At 45.4% G+C, this 20,566-nt stretch overlaps 1 protein-coding gene across 2 annotated transcripts in view; it reads right to left on the reverse strand.

Annotated features, from left to right (window-relative positions):
- The window catches only part of ITGA9 (integrin subunit alpha 9), a 350,116-nt gene that overhangs the window by 120,014 nt on the left and 209,536 nt on the right, over positions 1-20,566 (reverse strand). For both annotated transcript variants that reach the window (XM_060308137.2, XM_030830131.3), the window contains exon 18: positions 12,033-12,183. In XM_060308137.2, coding sequence (XP_060164120.1) covers positions 12,033-12,183 — 151 coding nt within the window. The remainder of the gene's footprint in view (positions 1-12,032; positions 12,184-20,566) is intronic.

Genomic DNA, 20,566 nt, shown 5'->3' on the forward strand with positions numbered 1-20,566 from the left:
AAAAAAAAAAAAAAAAAAAGAACAGTAAAGAAGGGGCTGGAAATATATATACCAAAAAGTCAGAAGGACAGGGATACTGGACCTTGACCTTTCCTTTTTTTTTTTTTTTTTGCGGTACGCAGGCCTCTCACTGCTGTGGCCTCTCCCGTTGCGGAGCACAGGCTCCGGATGCGCAGGCTCAGCGGCCATGGCTCACAGGCCCAGCCTCTCCGCGGCATGTGGGATCTTCCTGAACTGGGGCACGAACCCATGTCCCCTGCATCGGCAGGCGGACTCTCAACCACTGTGCCACCAGGGAAGGCCGACCTTGACCTTTCTTGCACAGATTGGCCTGGATGTAGAGCTGGAGCACCTCTGTTGGAGGCCCTGAATCCAAATACAGTGACATCTTGATTGGAATGGCTTCACCTTGTGAAAATAAGAAATGCAGGTATCAATGATGATAGATAAGGTGGACAGATAGAAATTACCTTATACTTTATCAGGATCCAAAGTCTACTGTAGGAGTAGTCCCCTTGGGCACTGCTTATTAGGCAGAACTGGGTCACATCACCTGCTGGTTCTCACCAGGGCTCTGCTACACCTGACTATGGCCAAACTAGATCTCCCCAAAAGGTATTCTTGAGGGTGACTGCAAAAAAAATCCTAAATGCAGTAACGCAGAGCTTGAAAAAACTTTGGCAGAAGGACAATAAGACAGTAATTGTGCCGGTCACTTGCCTGTTTGTCTGTGATTCATTCCCTGCCCTTCCCCCTTTCTTCTTTTTTTTAAAAATTAACCAATTTATTTATTTTTGGCTGCGTTGGATCTTCGTTGCTTCGTGTGGGCTTTCTCTAGTTGTGGCAAGGGGGGGCTACTCTTCGTTGCGGTGCACAGGCTTCTCACTGCGGTGGCTTCTCTTGTTGCGGAGCACGGGCTCTAGGTGCACGGGCCTCAGCAGTTGTGGCTCGCGGGCTCTAGAGCACAGGCTCAGTAGTTGTGGTGCACGGGCTTAGTTGCTCTGCGGTATGTGGGATCTTCTCAGACCAGGGATCGAACCCGTGTCCTCTGCATTGGCAGGCGGATTCTTAACCACTGTGCCACCAGGGACCCCTCCTTCCCCCTTTCTGCTTTGTATCTCAGAGACACTTGCAAACGACCACTCCCAGGTTCCTGCTGTGGCTGACTCTGCCGATGCATCCCAATGCTACTCTTCTCTTCCTCCCCGTAAACTGAACCTGGTTGTGTTTGGGGTGGCAGTGTGTCCAGCCAGCAAAACTCATCTCCCGGCCTCCCTTGTGGCTGGGGTGCCCATGTGACATGGTTTTGCAATGAGATGTACATGGAAAATGCTGAGTGGAGCTTCAGGAAAGCTCCTTAAAAGGGAGCAGGCCGGTTATGTTTCTTCTTATTATTGCCTGGAATACAGTTGCAGTGTTGGAAGTGGACACCAAGAAGCAATGTGTATGAGGCAAGGCTGAGTGGAAAGAGAGAGGAACTGGGTTTCTGATGGCATCGTACAATTACTTACCAGTCCACTTTGAGACTTATTATTACAAAGGAAAAATCAAAACCTCATTAGGATCACTTACATGCAGCCAAACACATTTCTAACTGGTTTTTAAAATCAGCTGCTTAATCTACTTGCTTAGGAGAACAGGACAGGCTGGCTAGTTATTCTTAGGTGCCTGGGGAAGAATGATGCCAGTGGCCATCAGGGAGCAGGGATGCTCCTTGTAAGTCTGGCCTCAAATGGATGAAATGACAGCTCTGGAAAACTGGACTGCAGTGGACCACAGCTGTGCATTCATGTTGTCTCTTAAATTCCAAGGGCCTCCACAGTTGCTGATTCCCCTATTCAGGAGTTGGCAGAAATATCCTGTGTGCAACTGACACTGAGAACATCACAAAAACACCTCAAGAGCTCAAAGATCTTTGTCCATATGCTTGTAATATACCTTCAGATCACAAAGAGCACCCACTGATGGTAATCCTGCTGTAGCAAGTGCTTTTAGTGGTCCACGCCAACCCCTGGGTCCCCTTGATGTGTCCACCCTCTGGCTTCAGTGCGCATTTGCTTTCACGAGCCAGCACCTGTGGGTTTTCTGAGGCCTGCCCTCTGGCTTCTGGAGCTGCTCCATCCACACCTCACCCTCAGAGCATGGAAAGTGCCTGGGGCTTCATTTCCTCCGTAACTGGCCCTTAACCAATGACCAATGCTCGTGGGAGAACCAAAGCCCAGGTTCCTGGCCTTGAGATGTGGCAGTGCCGAGGTGTGGCCCCCATTTCAGAGCTCAGGCAAGGCCACCCTCTTCATGACTTCGCCTGAGACGCACCCTTTCTTGCCCTGCTCCCCCAACTCCCCACGTGGAGCTCCCTGGGGAGCACATCCCTCATAAACCACTTGACATGAATCCTCACCTCGGGATCTGCTTCAGGAAACCCAGCCTGAAACACCTAATTCTTCTTGATTTTTTTAGTTTTCTTTTGTTGGACTGAGCAGATGAATTTCATGGCTTTCTTTTTAAGAGGTGCTGTGCTGCTTTATAAAAAAGATTTAAAATCCAAGACTCCCCCTTTCCTCTTAAAAGAGGGAATTATTAAATTGCTGTTGTGCAGTTCATTAGGAAAAAAATATAGAGGCTTAACACGTGTTTTCTAAACTCCCCCCGCACATATCTGCCCAAGTCCTGCAGCTCTGGAAAACTACTTTCGTGAAAAATCCTTGTCGTAGCTACAGCTCTGTTGACATTTCTCAAGCAAAACGTAGCCTTCCTTTCCAACGCAGTGAATACACAAATGCAGCTTTTCACATACATGAAAACTGAACCCCGCCGTGGAACACTGAGGCCACGGTGTAATTTGAAATGGGTGTCTGGGTTTCTCCCCCACTTCCTCGCTGCTGGCTGTCACAGAAAGGGCCCAGCCTTCCTTCCAGGCACAGCTTCACTCTGGGTTAGGACAGCTCTGATGGGGTCAGAAAAATGCTAGCGCGATGGCCACAGATAACCCAGGGTGAGGACCTGCAAACCTGGCCTGGTCCCTGCTCCTCACCACCCACACTCCTCCTCTCCAGGAGGAAGGTCAGGGCTGGCAGAAATAAGTCAGAAACTCAAGGGGCTCTAGGGAACATGGGATTTGCCTCTGACAAGCGGGATGGGAAAGACCACTGGAGTGAGAGAGTGTGCTCTGTGTTAAGAGCTTCAAATGGCCCTTGGATCCAGGTGAGGTCTTTTTGCCTGGCATTAAGCAGGAAGTTCAAGGTAAAGCACCAGGGGGCTCGGGGCACTGGATTAAAAACAGGAAAGGGGCGGAAAAGACTTACTATTTTCTGAGTATCAATATCCACCCTCAGGGCTCTCTTACAAGGGCAAGCAGCAAGTTCATGCATCATCTTAATGGCCTGGCCAAGATGACTATAAACATCTAAGGGTTGCATTTTACTCGAGGCTACTATTAACTTGACAAGAGACACCGGAGAAAGCAGAACACAATGAAAATCAGTTCCTGCCATGAATGGGGGCAGTGGCAAGGTGCAGGAAGGCTGTATGAAATCTGTTTACACGCTCAATGATGAGGTGCACGCACTTCCGCCCACAAACCCTTCCAAAGCACGATGCTGGGCTGCCCAGCTCCACTTAATACATTTCATTTTGTCCCTGTGTACGGATGTGGCTTCTGTGTGGAACCTTTTGTCTTGAGAACAGGCCAGCGCACTCCCACAAACATAAAGGTATACAAACATGGCAGGGTCTAATCTTGCCTGATCTACCTGGGTTAGAAACTGGATCAGTCTTATGGCCTAGTGCCACGTTGAATGATTTGCCTTGAACTTTAGAAGGGGTTGCCCTTTCTGGGGTAAATGTAGACATAGCTGGAAGAATCACTTTACAAGAGATACAAACTTGTTAGCCCTCTATGTGTCTTGTCGTAAAGAATAAGCCACTGAAAGCTGCGGAAGCTGCCCTGCAGCTTTTCCCCGCCAAAGCTGAGTTTAATTCAGAACTCAAAGCACTCACTCTCAGAGAAAGCAAAACTGGGCTTCCCTTCCAGCATCTTTCTACATTATTGTCACACCTCCCACGTTAGACCCTGTCATGGAGGAAATAAAAGGACACAGGCTCGTTCCTCCATTGCAGCTCCTCCAGAAGACTAGGAGGTGATGCAACAACTCATCAGTCGAATCCAGTGACTTATAACCAATGGTGACAAGCAGGAACTACACTTCTTACAAACAGGAAGTGCTCCGAATGCGATCAAACGCATCACAGTGGAGGGTCTATGTTCTCCCCACTTGATTCATGATCACTCATCCTCCTCACCTGTCTCCCTCCTCCAGATTATCATATTAAGTGAAGTCAGAGAAAGACAAATACCCAATGATATCACTTATATGCGGAATCTACAAAAATGTTATTTACAAAACAGAAACACACAGCCATAGAAAACAAACTTATGGTTACCAAAAAGGACAGCAGGGGGGAGGGGGGAGAGATAAATCAGGAGCTTGGGATTAACATATACATATTACTATATGTAAAATAAAGAGGGAAGAGATATGGGGATATATGTATATGTATAGCTGATTCACTTTGTTATAAAGCAGAAACTAACACACCATTGTAAAGCAATTATACTCCAATAAAGATGTTAAAAAAATAAATAAAAAATAGACAACAAGGACCTACTGTATAGTACAGGGAACTATATTCAATACCTTATAATAACCTATATGGGAAAAGAATCCAAAAAAGCATAGATATATGTATGTGTAACTGAATCACTTTGCTGTACACCTGAAACTAACACAACATTGTAAATTAACTATACTTCAATTAAAAAAAAAAGGTAAGGGACTTCCTGGCAGTCCAGTGGTTAAGACTCCATACTTCCGATGCAGGGGGCATGGGTTCAATCCCTGGTCAGGGAACTAAGATCCCATATGCCGTGCAGCACAGCCAAAAATTTAAAAAAAAAAAAAAAAAGTAAAAAAAATTTCATGAACACCACATTTGGGTTGACCCTCTCCAATTCCCTCCTTCCCCTCAATACACACTCACTCTCCAGTGTCTGGCTAGCTGATCTGCTGCCCAGGGGTAGACCTGAATTGCCATCAAGGCTGCAGACAAACTAGGTTCTACCAGAAATCCAGGTCCATGGGCCAAACAGGCAGGCAAGACAAAAGGACTAGAACATGTGGAAAACAGCAAAGCGGGAGGTCACGACTGGTGGCCTACAGGCTGGATGCAGTCAAGAGGACATGTTTTGTTTGGCCCATACAATGTTCAGAGAATATTTTAATTAGCTGCCAATGCCATGAGATTTCACATAAAAATGTGGATTTTTGGCTTTTGTTGAAAAATAGGAAGTCTGGCAAACTGGCCCTCACTCCCATCTGGCAACAGGTGACCGCTGCTGGGCATGGGCTGCCTTCTGTAGAATAGGCTGGAATCCTCCATTTTTCCACAGTCTCCACTGCTTCCTACTGTCCCACACCCAGCCCCCTTCACCCATTTACAACACCTGCCTTGCCCCACTCCTGTAGACTGTGAGGTGTGCGCCTGCAGAATCCCAGTGAAGTGCTATGAGGCCAACTTACACCTTCTGGAAGCCTAGAAAGTGAAGTGCTCAGGGTAGAGGTGCTGGTGAGCCCTGCTCAGATGGCTTGCACCTTTCAGGCTGCTCCAGCCTACTTCCGGCTGCCAGGGTCTGCATCTCTGTGCCTGAGAACATCGTTCCAGAACCGTGTAGATGGCTCTGGCCATGCACGTTATAAGACATTAGTACTGGCGAATGAACACCCCGAGAAGGTCTCAACCACTGACTCTTTGGGAGGGGGTGTAAATCCCCAGCTCCCTCACCCCTGAAGCTTGTGTTCTGTCCTGTTTCCCGAGTTGCCCTGCAGGATGAAGCCCCATCACCCACTGTGGTACCTGGTGTAAATGCACCCTCTTCATTAGCTGCCTTCACCTGCCTGTATCACTTCACTTCCTTACCAGTGTTTCCTGCACCTCTCAAATAAATGAATTGACCTCAATTCCTTGTTTCAAGGTCAGCATCTGGGAGACCCAAATCAAGAGTGCACGCTGTGGAGAAAAGACTAGGTCAGGAGCCTGCCCTTCCTCTCTCTTCTTTCCCAGCGTGGGCTTCCCTAACTCCAAGGCAAACTGCTGCATCCCCTTTGTACCCAAAAGTCAGCTGGGAGCTCTCCTGCACCTGCTTGAAGCTTACAATGTCCGTGTTCCACGTGTGCACGGCAGTCAATATCATAAAGATGTACTCATGAACCCAGCCTCTTTTTTTGAGTTTCTCTCGCTCATGTGAGTTATTCATGAGTGCAAGAGTCCTACCTGACAAGCTACTTCAGCACAGAACAGCAGGCATCAGCATTCCTAAAATGTCCTGTCATCACCCTGCCACTAGGAATGGTACTGGTCCTTTGTCCCTCATGGGCAACCTTTTTCCATCTCGCTGGATTCCTTTTGTCCCTCCTCCTTTGCTCTCCTCTGCCATCTCACCCTTACTCCAGCCCAGCTCTGGACTTCACCTCCCAAATAAATTCGCCCACCTCACCCACCGACCCCAGGTCTGCAATGTTGGCACCGGCTGACACCAACTCTTCAGACGCCCATCCATCTACCCCTAGCATCCGTCTAGGGATTCTGTCCAACCCAAGACTAGCTGTCACAGTAGCGACTTGCTTCACCTTCAAAGCAACTTCTCAGCACCTCTGTAGAGCAGCTGGCATCTTGTACTTTAAATGCTGCCTGATATGTCTTTCACCCTATTAGGCTCTGAGCTCCCTGGGAGCTAGGACCAGCGCTTACTCCTCCTTGTGTCTCCTAGCAGCCGGTACAGTCCCTGGCACTTAGCGGATACTTAATCACTGCTGTCCAAACAACTCCATTCCTGTTCCACGGATGCAAGAAGAGCTAAGTCCCTTTGTGCCAAGTAGCACCAAGGCAAGAAATGACAACTCAACTTTATCTTGATTCCAGTGCCACATAGCTGTAATGACTCCAGAGGGCACCGTTCATGTATTCTGCGGAACTGTACCCTGAGGTGTTGCTCACGTAGAGCCCAAGGTGAACGTGACCCTAAAGTTGTATGATGCAGTGGTATTCCAAACCATGTTTTCTCCATTCTTATTCTCTCTTTTAGCTTTATGTAGGTGAGAGAAAAGTCATCCCTGTGCAGCCCACATTCTTATAAGCAGCCTTCCCTTAAAGGAAGAACAAATCCATGAAAGAAGCCTCGCATGAGATAGAAAAATCCATCTCAAGTGATATTTTTTTGTTCAGTCTCAGAAACTGATACATCACTAATTGTGTGATGACAGAGAAGACTGGAGACCTTGTAGTCAGGGCCTGGGCGCTGAGTTGCTTTGTGACTCTGGACAAGAGGGACAGCTGGTCTTCCACCCATCCACCCAACTATCCATCTACCCACATCACCTGTGCAGCCATGCGAGGGGCCTGCATGGGTGACCCCTGAACTGAGATGTGAGGTCAGAGCAGTTCATTAAACAAACTGGGGCTGGGGTATTCCTGGGTAAAGGCAGCTTCAGTAATAAAGTATGAATGGATTCAAGCATGTATGTGGGGGATGGTGAACAATGAGGCCAGGGAGGAAGGGAGGCAGGAAGGATCAGGCTGGGAAGGGCCTCTCATGAACAGCTGAGGAGCCTGAGCTCCATCCTGAAGAATGTGAAGCAGGAGGAGTGACAAGATTAAGTTTCTTCTCAAATTTTTATGGTAAAACAGATTATAGGCTTATTTTTATTAATCTTTAAAATTATATATTTACTGAGGCAATAATTTTTTTACATTTGCTTAATATTTTCAATATTTGTAAAAATTGTTTTTGCTTACTTTTTTTATTTGGCTTTAATACACTTTTTATTCAACAATACGCTGTATCTATAACTGCTTCTCAGAAAGAGTTTCACGGCTATTCAAGCTTTCATGACTTTTGTGGCAGATGCTGCCAGTGCCTTGCTCGTGTTCCCTGTAAACACCCGTAGGGCTGGTCACTTGAGGCCAGTCCCCTTCCAGGCCCAAAGCTCCCCCAACTCTCTGCCTGAGTTGTTTCCTGGCCCCAGGAAGTATGGCCCACAGCCAGGGAAGGCTGCAAAGGCTAGACAGTTAATGCCTTTGGAGTGATTCTCCATGGATGAGCAGCAGGAGTTGGTAGATAAACCCTCCAGCAGCTTCCTTACCCTACAGAGCAGTGAGTCTGAGGGGTGACTCTGTCTCTCAGAGGGTCTGCAGCAGGATGGAGCCCGAACTGCCCACAGCACCACCTGCCCCTCCGTGCACACTCTCCTGTCTCTCGTCACTCACCACTCCCACACCGTGCCCCACCCCGACCCCCGGAGACAACTCTCTAAACTACCTACACCACCACCAGTGTGTCTGGGTCTGCTCTGGGGGGAATCCAAAACAGGAGAGTTAGTAGACTTTACAAATTCTTATATATTCAAGGATATCTTTATTTTGCCTTTACCATGGAGGGCAAGTTGGTTGGGTATAGAATTCTTATTTCACCATGGAACAATAATTTCTAATTATTGCTATTAATGTTACAGAAATCTGTAGAAAATGGCTTCCTTTGTTTTCTGTTAGGTACGAGTAGTATCATTTTTATACCTGTAAAATTAGAAATGTCATGAGGTTATGTGTAAACATTAAACTGTTCTTAACACTTTTGCCTAATGTCTGCAGCACCCATTCAAGAAAACGGAGATCCTTCTTTGCTGTCTACTCATGTCTTCTATTCCAGTGATTCTGGAACTGTTTCTATTTGCTGATTCTCCAGCCTCCACCTTCCATACCTAGTCTTCACTGCCATCCTTCTCCACTGCTCTGTTCTTTTTCTCTGAATTCTCAGAGACCTCCTCAAATACACCCTCTGCAACAATGAATCAACTTCCCGTACTGCCAATTCTGCTCTCTCCTGATCATAACACATATTTTTTTTCTTTTTGGCCATGCTGTGCAGCATGCAAGATCTTAGTTCCCCAACCAGGGATCTAACACAGGCCCCCTGCAGTGGAAGCATGGAGTCTTAAGCACTGGACCGCCAGGGAAGTCCCCATAACACATATTTTGATTCTGTCATTACCTTCTTGGTTTCATTATAATATTTCCTTATCCCACTCAAAACCTTTATTTTTGCTTCTCTCTCAGCCCATTCCCTTTTCTTCTCAGTCTGTTGTTCTACTATCTGATCATTTGCTGCGTTCATTTTTTTCTTGAATTTTACTAAAAACAAAAGCAGACGCTCAGTAAAATTTACTTTTGTTTTCTATTAATAGTCTTTTAAAAGGTATGCCTTCCCTCTGTATCTGGAGGTATACTTTTCTTACTTAATGTGCTAGAACCTTTTGGTAGGGCCCATGTTGGTTCTGGTAGGTGGATCATGGTGGGTGGGCCCTCTCCTGTCTCCCTCATTACCCACCTGCATGCCGTTAAAATCTTGCTCTGAGCTGAGTGATGCCATTTATATTCCCCAGTTGCTTAACTTTGCAGCTGTGGTTGTAGTCACAGGAAGGGAATTTTTTTTCTCTATTATTCCTTCTCCTGCTACACTGAGGGCCATCTCACCCATCTGCTTTTCTAGCCAGTCCTGCCTCTGCAGCAGCTACATGATATAATGTCTCTGTGCCCTGCCACCTTTACTGGACTAATGCCCACCACATCCTGAAGAGCCCGATACCCTGTCAACTTTCTGCCAAATTGAAACCTAGTGTCCCCTGTGCCAAAGGTTTTAAAGGTTGCTGGGACTCAATGCCAAAGAGATAAAAATGTGCTCTCATTGGCCCCATGATCAGTTACAGTAGCTAGTGACACACCTGTGTCCTTCTCACATGCGTCGTCCTTGACTGACCAGAGTCCCCTTGTCCAGGATGTCAGGGAGGCTACTCACCACCCCGCCCAGTGGTCAATGATGATGACAGGGTGGAAATGGTGCTCCCCTTCCACTTCAAGGGGGGACAGTTCTGCTGAGTGATTTATGCTCTAGGGCATTCCCCCACCTCTTTCCACCCCACAACCCAGACCAAGGCTGGATTTTACACCCTTACTCAGCCCTTTCTGCCCCAACCTGCTTCCCTCACTTCTTTTCTCCTGAGAACATTCCTCCAATAAATCAGGTGCACCTGGATCACATGCAGTAAGGAGAGAATGGGAAAATGTATGTAAAACCTGTGGTGTATAACACATGGTCAATAAATGCTACTTCCCATTACCCAAATAATTATGATGAAGGATATAACCATTTGCTCATACTAATCTCTGTAGAAGATATTCATCATAATATTATTTAAAAGAGAATAAAATTGGAAATAATCTAAATATCCAATAGTAGGAATTCATAGGCAATCCATACTATATCCTATGATAGAATATTATACAGTCTCCAAGCCAAAAAGAAAAACATGGTGAAGGGAAGTAAAGCAAGATGCAGGAGGCTACTTAGTTTATAAATTATACCACCAAATCCTAGGTACTAACAGAGTGGGGCAAGCTCTGAGCTTCCTAGCAGGCAACAGAAACAACGAAGCTCAGTTGGTTATAAGGATGACTGTGTCCACAGATATGAACAAGCCAAAATGCTCTGGAAAAGCACAGCTATTCCTAATTCTGAGACAAAGAGGAAGTTCTCCCATGGGTCCTGAGTGACAGGAATACATTCAATGTGATGACCCAGTCACCAGTCACACCCTCTTAGTTACCATAAAGGTGAGTTCCACAGGTCTGGTCCCTGAGTGAACCCCCCTCCCCCCATCCACCCTCTTATGCCCCACAAGAAGACCCATCACAGACATGACATTCTGTAAAAGAGATTCGGTGCACAGCCAGGTAATAGAACCCTGAAGATTCTTGGCTCCCTCTGGACTGGGCTTAAAATCAGGGACAATTTTGGGGGTGTAGAAGTGGCTGGAAAGCATGCCCTTCTTGCATTCAATGCCTCTGTGGTCTCCCCTACCCTGTAGCTCCAGAAGCTACAGAGCATCAGAGATTCTAACATGACTGCTTGGGATGTTCTTGAAGTGCCTTTCAGGATGTCTCCATATGCCCCAGCTGCCCCCTAAGCCAGGCAGGGTTGGCACAGTCCTGTCCAAACAACTGAGCCTAGCAGGACCTGTGCCTGGACAGAGGCTGCCCACCGCCCGAAGGCACACCAAGCGCTCACCTGTGGGCAGGGCCAAGGTTTCCCTTGGAAAGTGATTCCGGCTCCATTTTTACACAGACATCAAGGTGCTGCAGTTCAAATTTGTGAACACTTTGAAAAGCTGCAAAACTTCCCATCGGAACAGCTGCCCACAGTCAGACAACCACCAGGTAGAAGTCGGTCTATCCGAGTCCACTCATTCCTCCTGCCACCTACGTTTGAGACCCATTACACTTTCTTCCCCAAAGTGGTTCACTGAGGGGGATTATGGGACTAGAGAGAATCCCAGCTCCTTTTTCCTTTCTGAGTCATGCTATTTAAACGTCAATCGTGCAAATAAATTAAATCGCTCTTTAAAACTCACTCAATTCATGGAAATAATTTAATTTCCTCAATTCACTAAAATATCTCAGGACTAAATCAATATGCCAAAGCAGAGGCAGATGTTCATGATCCTCGAATGGAAAACATCAAGGGCACCATTGGTGATAACGTGCATGATAAGCAGTGATCTGTTCTCATTTCTTATCTGGTTTTTCACAACAACTACTGACCTACAGTGGGAATATTCTAGAACATGCGTGTGCCGGAGATGATGACTGTATCATCTCAGAGAAGGGGCCAGACATAAAACTGTGCAGAGAGGGTTTCACAAGAGAGAAGGGATGGGAAACTGTGTGAGATATGGATATGGCTCTGATGCATCGTGGGCATTTACGGTTTCTTTGGCTTTTACCAACGATGCTTTCTAAGTTCAGGAGGAAAAAATTATAATTCCAAGCGATCCTCCACATAAAGGAATAACCTCTGCAGAATCACTGCATATTCCAAGGTACGATGAAAGTCAGCAAATGCACTAGATGTGGGTCCTTCTTACCTTCTGCCACATGTTGATGAAGAAGAGCTCCCGGGAAACATTGAAGGACACGTTGGCATCATAGGCATCGTCCCCGAGGTTGGAGATGGAGATGTTTAGGGAGATATTCTTCACAGCCCCCATAGCTAGATACGGGGTTCTGTCATCAACACTGCAAGGAAATATGAACAGCAATAAGTGTTCTGAAGCTTTCACTGATATAACATGAGGCTTCAGGGGATAGCTGAGAGTGGGGGCGGAAACTCTACTGGGATCAGAACTACAAGTCCCAGGAAGTCCAGTAACTAGCCATGCGTCCCGGGGCACTCAGTCAGCCCCCATGGGCCTCAGCTTCGTCATCTAAGCACGGGGAGTTCTATGGTCCTGTGTTGCCTAACTCACTAAGCTGTCCTGTGGCTCATGTGAAATCTAGTGCATCCAACTTGGAAAATTATAAGACATTTAATAACCTATACATGGAATTTGGTCATACAGTAATTTATTCAAATATTTCTGAGCACCTACTACATGCCAATCACTACTCTATGTGCTAGAGAAAGCAGTGAACAAAAGAGAGCTCTTGCTTTCCTGTAGCTTCAAGGAGACAAAAAACACATACATAAAGAAGCAAACATACAGGTCAGATTGTGATAAGAGCAACGGAGAAAACTTACAAAAGGTAAGAAGGATAGAGGACACCAGATTTGGAGGGAGAGTAGTGTGCAATTTTAAATAGGCCGATCAGGGAAGCTTCACTGATGAGGTGACCTCTCAGTAGAAATTGGAAGAAAGAAAGAGAGCAAGATACCCAGATATCTGAGAACTAGCAAAGGAAAAGTTGTGTCTGGTGTATTCAAGGGCAGCAAGGAGACCCGTGTGGCTGGAGAGGAGTAAGGGGCAGAGTGGGAGGAAATGGGCTTCGAGGTGAAGGGAGTAGGGGTGGGCAGACCACGCATTGTGGGCCATCCCTAGGCCCATGGTTTGCCTCTGAGACAGGAGCTCCTGCAGGCCTCTGAGCAGGGCATGGTGTGACCTGACTTCAATGGTTAAAGGCTCACTGGATGTGATGTGAACTGTCTGGAGTGAGTGGTTGGTGGGGGGGAAGGAGAGAGCTTGGTTTGAAGGTACTTGTAATAATTCAGGTGTAAGAAGATGGCAGCCCAGACCACAATGTAGAAGCTGAGGTCATATTCTGGATGTCTCAAAGGTTGTGCCAACAGATTTTGCTTATGGATTGGATGAAGGGAAGAGGGGTCACTTATTGAGATGGGAAAGACCATGGGTATAGAAGGTCAGCAGAGAAAATCCAAATGCCTATTGGATTTTCAAGAAGAGATGCTGAGATAGTTGGATGTAAGGGTCTAGAGTGGAAGGAGGGGTCAGGGTTGGAGGTATGCATTTGGGTGGACTAGAAATGATCACTAGGGAATGCATGTAACTAGAGAAGGGGGTCTCATGTTTAGGAGCTAAAGATGACAAGGAGCCAGCAAAGGAGACTGAAAAAGAGTGGCTAAGGAGATGGGAGGAAAACCAAGAGAGACAGTCTCCAAGCAGCCACATGCTTCAAGAAAGGAGTAATCGGTTTCGTCAAATGTGGTAATCTAACATGAGGAATTAGAACTGGCCACTGGAATTAGCCATCTGGAGGCCATTGGTGATCTTGATAAGAACTGCTGAAGTGCAGTGACAGGGATGATCGGAGTTGGTCTGAGAGAGGTAGGAGGAGAAGAAATGGAAACAATAAGCACAGCTGACTCTTTGGAGAAATTTTTCTATAAAGGAAATTTTTCTATAAAGCTGACTCTTTGGAGGAATTTTTCTATAAAGGAAAGCAGAGAAATAGGATTGACAGCTGGTGGGGGAAGTGGGCTCAAGGGAATTGTTTTTTTCTTTTCAGATGGGAATTATCATGGCATATTTACATGATCACAGGAAAGATCTACTAGACGGGACAATTAATAAAGACATGACAGGGCACAGCTGCTGGATGGCCTGGTGAACAAACGGAGGGGCAGGCCTCAGCTGGTACGAAGTGAGAAAGTGGAGCGCATGGCCCAGATGCATCAGTAGAAGGGTGGCAGGAACAAATGAAAGTTCCCCTGTGATTGCTTCCACTTTGCAGTGAAATAGAAGCAGCGTCAAAGACTGGGAAGGGAGAGGGGGAGAGGGGAATATTTGAAGGGTGAGGAGATGGAGGGAAATGGCAGCCCAGGAGAGCGGGGGAGTGAATGGACCATCAACGGCATGAGGATGATGGTGGTGAGGATGATGACAAGGATGAAGATGCACGTGAGGCTGATGATTATTAGAGAATGTGAGTTTTGGACAAAATAAATTCACATTGGAGGCCGATCTTTGACTGGCCAGCCAGTTAGTGGCAGATGTCATCAAGCATATGAGGGTTTGAGTAACGGACAGTTCTTACTTTTGGCCACTCAGCATCCTGACACGTTTTTGTTTGGGGGGAATCTCAAGAGAGGTGGAAGAACTATCAGCAGAAAAGGGGCAGACCCTCCCTCTGCCCTTCTCTTGGTCATTCAAGTGTGGGCACTTAACTAAGTGCAGTCACGTGATCTAAGGGTGGTCAAGTGGCCTCAGTGTGGGGGGTGGATGCTGCCAACTGGGGCCACGAATTTTGAGGGCTGCCCAATGACACCAGGGCCCTCTGAGATCATCTGAGGTGGTTGCAGAGGAGTTGACAGCCCAGGGTTGGCATCCTGGGCTAAGCCTTGCCTCTCCCTCCTGCCTAGGCTCTGAACCAACCCATATCCTTCCAATAAATTCCTTTTCCACTTAAATTAACAAGCACATGTTTATTGTTGTTTGCAACCATTAATACAGCATGAAAGAGAAGAGAACTCTCCAAAATCTCAGTAGGCTATAAAACTTTGAAATATGCATTTTTTGGGGGGAGGGGATCATCATTACCCATCCATGAAGAGAGGACCTCACTTTCCTGCATGACTGGCACGTCAACAAGAATAACGTGCAATGAGAGATCTGATGGCCTTGGTTTTGGAAGCAAGAGCTCTGAGGATCCAAACAAGATGTGAAAAATTAACTTGGAGAAAAGTTTCAAATTCTTGAATGGCCTCCAGTAAATGAAGACCCTGACCTCAACCTATTATTGTGGCAATTATTTATTATTGTTGGCCATTTTCATTTTAAACAATTGATGGGTTATTTCTGTCCTCCTGTTTGCTTTTTTAAGATTAAAGAAGTAATTCTAGGCCTTGAAGAGTTGAGAGCATTAGCCTTGCGTTATCTCAAGAAGGAATTGCCTAAGCACCCACAAGTAGCCTCAGAAAGTATCCATAGTTTCCAAATGAAATATTAAGCAGAGAGACAAGACAGAAAAGCCCAGGACCATGGGGGCAGGGGCTGCCTGCTCACTCCAGTTTTGTCATTCATGTGATCAGCCTCCTTCCCTTGTGTGTAAACGGCAAGGGATCAGGCCAGGGATGTCTAATCTTCTGCCAGCCCCTAAAGCCTCTGTCACTTAATCAGGCAGCAAGGTCATTCCCAGGTTTTCAAAGTCAAGTAAGGCAAACATGGCTCTATGATTAAGGGAAGCCAGGGACCTCCCAGGGCTGAAAGCAAACTCAGACGTTTTAACAAAAGAAGGCTCAAAGCTGTTTTCACTCTTTCTTCACATCTGAAAGTTCACGTACAAAACAGTAGATCTCTGCTTCCAAAGCTATTCTTAGAAATGCAATGCAATGTAGTTTGCCTGGTGCTGGGTACTTGCAAACAAGTTGTCCTGAAACCTTCAACAGCATGACAGCATGAAAAGTTCCTGATGTCAGCTGTATTTTTACAGATGAGGAAATCGAGATGCAGGGAGATAAGGTGGTCAAGTTGCTGAGCTTAGAACTCAGTGCCTCCTGTGCCTTCAAAGCCCGTCCCTCTCCACCGTTGCCTGCGTTCTCCAGCCCCTCACCTGTCACACCCTTAGGATGCCCTTTCTGGTCTCCCGTCTGGGTGAAATAAATCTCCCTATTATGAGCTTCTTCAGCCGCAGGGCTCCACCAGCCCTTCATGGCATTTCCCAAGATTGTCATGACATATTTATGTGGCTGTTTGATTAAGGATGATCTCTCTCCCCACTAGGATCTAGGCACCAGGGGGCAGGGACTTCTGTCTGGTTTTGCTCATCATTGAACCCTCAGGGATAGAATGGTGCCTGGCACACAGTAGGTGCTCAACAAACCCTTGCTGAATGAATGAATGGCATGCATGACCTCCCCACAACAGATCATGAGTTCAATCTTTACATTTACAGGTGAAGATGCCGAGCCCCCCACAGGGGAGTCCACTCTGATCAAGGTCACCAGGCCATGGAGGTGCTATGCTGGAGCTGGTGCCAAACTTCCTTCATCATGAAGGCTGTCTGAGCTACAACTCTTATATAATCTCCAGCTCAGCCAGGAAGGGCTTTGGCAAGAAATGTCATTTAATGACATCTGAAAAAAAACAGGATTCCGTGAAGACCAACGTCTCGGACGGGACTGCTAAAAGAGTAAAACAATGAGGCACAGTGTTTTTGTGCTAAACATTCCACGGGTGCTTTCTGATTTACTGAAGAACAATCTTTCTAATTTTCAAGGCATTTTAGTCTCTGAGAAATTTTCCCATTAATTCTAATTTGATTCTGCAGTCTCTTAAGTGGGTCAGATTTCTATGTACACCAATGACTCTGGTGTACTTTTATATGAAAGGCATGATTAGTCACTAACATAAGGTACAAACTGTACAGTTTCTATAAAGTTTATCTTACAGCACACATACAGCCTGCTGAAACATCTTGCTCATGTTTTATCAAAAATAATAAATATAACTGTTCTAATACATCTTACAGCAGCTGTTTGTGAACATGCTGGGTTTATATTGAAGTTTAGTGCCAATTCATTCAATACTCCAAATGTCAGATGCTGCTACGGGCATCTTAGTGGTCGTGTGGTACCTGAGGATCACTGTAGAAACTGTACTTTGACCTCACTCATTACTGTACATTAAAAACACATACCATTCAAAGTTCCTTATTGGGTAAATGCAATACATTTCCATACCAAATCATCCTATGCTGAACCATTAAAGGTCACTAAAGCAAATTCTTTTCTACCATCACAGAAACAGTTTTATGCAGGTAATTCTTTGGTGAAGATACTAAGGAAAGAAACTAAAGCAGCTAAATTGGTGTTTAATAATTTTCTATTAGATCATTTTAGACCTTCCTTAAGTCTTAAAGATATAAACAATGACCTTATTTAAATAACGTGGTTATAATCTGTCTTTTATAGAATATAATACTTTTATTTTCTTTTGCTGCTAGTTTAAATTTAGCCTGAGTAAAGGATGCTAAGACAGGGGTTAAGTCAAGCACATTCTAGTCAACTGTATTTGAGTTCACAAAACTTCCTGTTATACTGTCATTAAGACTGACATTATATTTATGAACCACAACTATATTTGATAATGACAACTAGGGTAATACTACAGGGCAGCCAAATCCACCTACTCTTTCCTTTCCTGCCTTCCTCCTTCCATCCTCCCTCCCTTCCTCTTTCTAATCATTTATCCATCCATCACTTTTTAAAACTACCTTCTCAATTTAGGCACCAAGGATACAGGTTCCAGCCCTCAAGGAATTCACAGTCTAGTGGAGGAAACAAACATGTGCGACATAAGTTAATGTCAATATGTGCTACCTGCCGACCCTTAGGGATAAGCAAACATCCTTATGAGACCCTTACGAGACCCTGTATGCGATGAGAGGACAAAGAAGGGATTCTGCAGGGACAGTGGGGTTAGGGGAGGGCCATCGGGGATATTACGCAAAGTATTATCAAGGAAGTGAACCATGAATCCTACAATTAATGGAATGATAGCCCTGTCAACAAAAATTTGGCTAAGACCGATTGTCCACACCCACACCCACACACACTGGTTTCTCCATTCATGGAAATCATATTAAAAAGGACACTGTGAAGCAGAACATGTTCTCCCATAGGAGAAATGTCAAAATCGGGGGCCACATTCCTGAGTAAGGATTCAGCATCCAACAAATCACAGATATCCTCAACAATGTGCCATAAAAGCAGTGACATAAATTATAGCCACTGTAATTTAAAATCATAAACAATTCCTAGTCTTAAAAATGAGCAGACATCATAAAATCAGAAATGGAACTTGACAGCTGGATGGGGACTCATTTGAGTCATCATTTTGCAGATAAAGGCCAGAATTAACCACTTCCCTGAGGCCACACAGAAGATAGTGGCAGAGCCAGGCAGCCCTCCTAACTCCTGGGCCAGCGATTCTCCCTGTGTGGCATTGCTCCTAAAGTACATAAAAATACAACTAAACGGTATAAAAGTTACATAACACTTATTCGGGTATAGGATGAGAAATGAAATCGTAGTTGCCTTCTTACCATTTAGAATATTTAGAATACTGGGTGCTGTCATCTCTTTACAAAAGCTATTGTGAGTGCTTATTTTTCCTCTTGACAATTTTCCTTGAAATTGGTGGAGGCATTCAGGATGACTCCAGATGCCTTCAGCAGCTATGTTGGACAATCTCCCTCTTGGCACTTTGTTGACAACTATCATAGCTTTTCAACTTTTAGTGCTTAAAATTACAAACATGAAAAAACCCACATAAAACCACAGTTGTTCATCGGATGTCTTCCTATGAGGAATATGAGCACAAGGCACCAAATAAATTATTATGTGAAGGAGATGCACCATGAAGCTGATAAGACAAGTCACGCCAAAAGAACAGGTGCAGTGTAAGAGGCAAGAGAAATCCAGAGCAAAGAAATCACTGTAGACTGATGTTGCTGTAAGAAGTTCCCTGAGAGATGTAGAAAATGAGCAAATTTTAAAGGATGAGGAGCAAATGGGGGGACAGACAAATAGGAAGGACATTCCAGGCAGAGAAAAAAGTAAACAAAAGATAAAGGGATGGAAGTGACTCAGAAATAACATGGAAAGAGGCAGGAAAAGGACATTCTTAGCAATAAGATGGGTAGGACAATACTGATAGAATGTGTAGGCTGTGTCCAGATTCCCATGGGCCTTGAATGTCAGAGTGCTGAGTTTATCCTCTAGGCCAGTAAACTTAACAGTTATCTTGAGTCACCAATGCCAGGTGTGTTGCAAATAATTTGTTAATAAATAACAAGGCACCAAAGTGAAGGTATTGCAAAACGTAGTAGGCTATGTATGGGTGGTTCTGCTCCTGTCCCTGGGCGTCTTATCTCTACAGCCTCCAAGGCTGCAATTCCATCTGCCAGCATCCCCATCTTTTGCCGGAGGACCTTTTGCTACAGGCCAGCTAAATGCCTAAGAATTAAGCCCCTGACATTCCCTGTAGCAGCCCTCAAACAATGACTGATGAGAATTGGTGTATAATTACCCCAGCTCTCTCATCTACTAAGTGAGACAACATAGTATGTTCTAGACCTGTGCTGTCAGATATGGTAGCCACTGGTCACATGTGCCTTTTGAGCACTGGAAATGCGGCACGTCTGAATTAGTGTAAAATACACACCAGATTTCGAGGACTTAGTGCAATAAAACAAAAAAGGATTTAAAAATCTCAATCAGGGCTTCCCTGGTGGCGCAGTGGTTGAGAGTCCGCCTGCCAATGCAGGGGACACGGGTTCGTGCCCTGGTCCGGGAAGATCCCACATGCTGCGGAGCGGCTAGGCCCGTGAGCCACGGCCGCTGAGCCTGTGCGTCTGGAGCCTGTGCTCTGCAACGGGAGAGGCCACAACAGTGAGAAGCCCGCGTACCGCAAAAAAAAAAGAAAAAAACTCAATCACTGCTTTAGTATTAATTACATGTTTAAATGATTTTTGATACACTAAATAAAATTTGTCGCACCAGTTCCACTTTAATTTTTCAATGTGGCTACCAGAAAGTTTAAAAAGTTTAAAGCCTATTGGTCAGCACTGTTCTAAATTCTCAGCAAATTCTATGTATTGTACTTTTAACATATAATATGGTTGTCTGTAATTAAGTTTCAATGGCACAGATTTGCTCATGTTACTTGCAAAATAGAGGTCTAGGGAAAATAAACTGGGGTAAAAATAAAATTGAGTATTTAAAGACATAAAATTGATAATATTTAGCTCCTGAAACTCACTTGCTTATAAAATGCTGTAATGAATATTGTAAAAATTAAAAAAAAAGGTGTCCCACATATGTACTTTTCTGCCCCAGAAGATAATTTTGACTTTTACCAAAATGTGATGCCCCAAGTTGTACACTGGGCAGGGGAACCTCATTGGTTACATGTGATGTGGTGCAAAAAGGAGGTAAACCACACAGATCTAGGCCATAAGGAATGTCCTGAGTTGTCGCATCTGTGCAATGAAGGAAGAATTTATGTGCCAACTCCAGTCACTGGTTGAGGGATGATGTGGGAAAGGGAGAGCATCTATTCCCAGCACCTCTGGCCTGCTACCTGACTGCTATCCGGTGGGTAGAGTAGGCAGAGAGATGCAGTTCTGGGAGCCGGACGCCAGGCCAGCACATAACGGTAAAGGG

Source organism: Globicephala melas, chromosome 11, assembly GCF_963455315.2.
Source record: "Globicephala melas chromosome 11, mGloMel1.2, whole genome shotgun sequence".
NCBI classification, from domain to species: Eukaryota; Metazoa; Chordata; class Mammalia; order Artiodactyla; family Delphinidae; genus Globicephala; species Globicephala melas.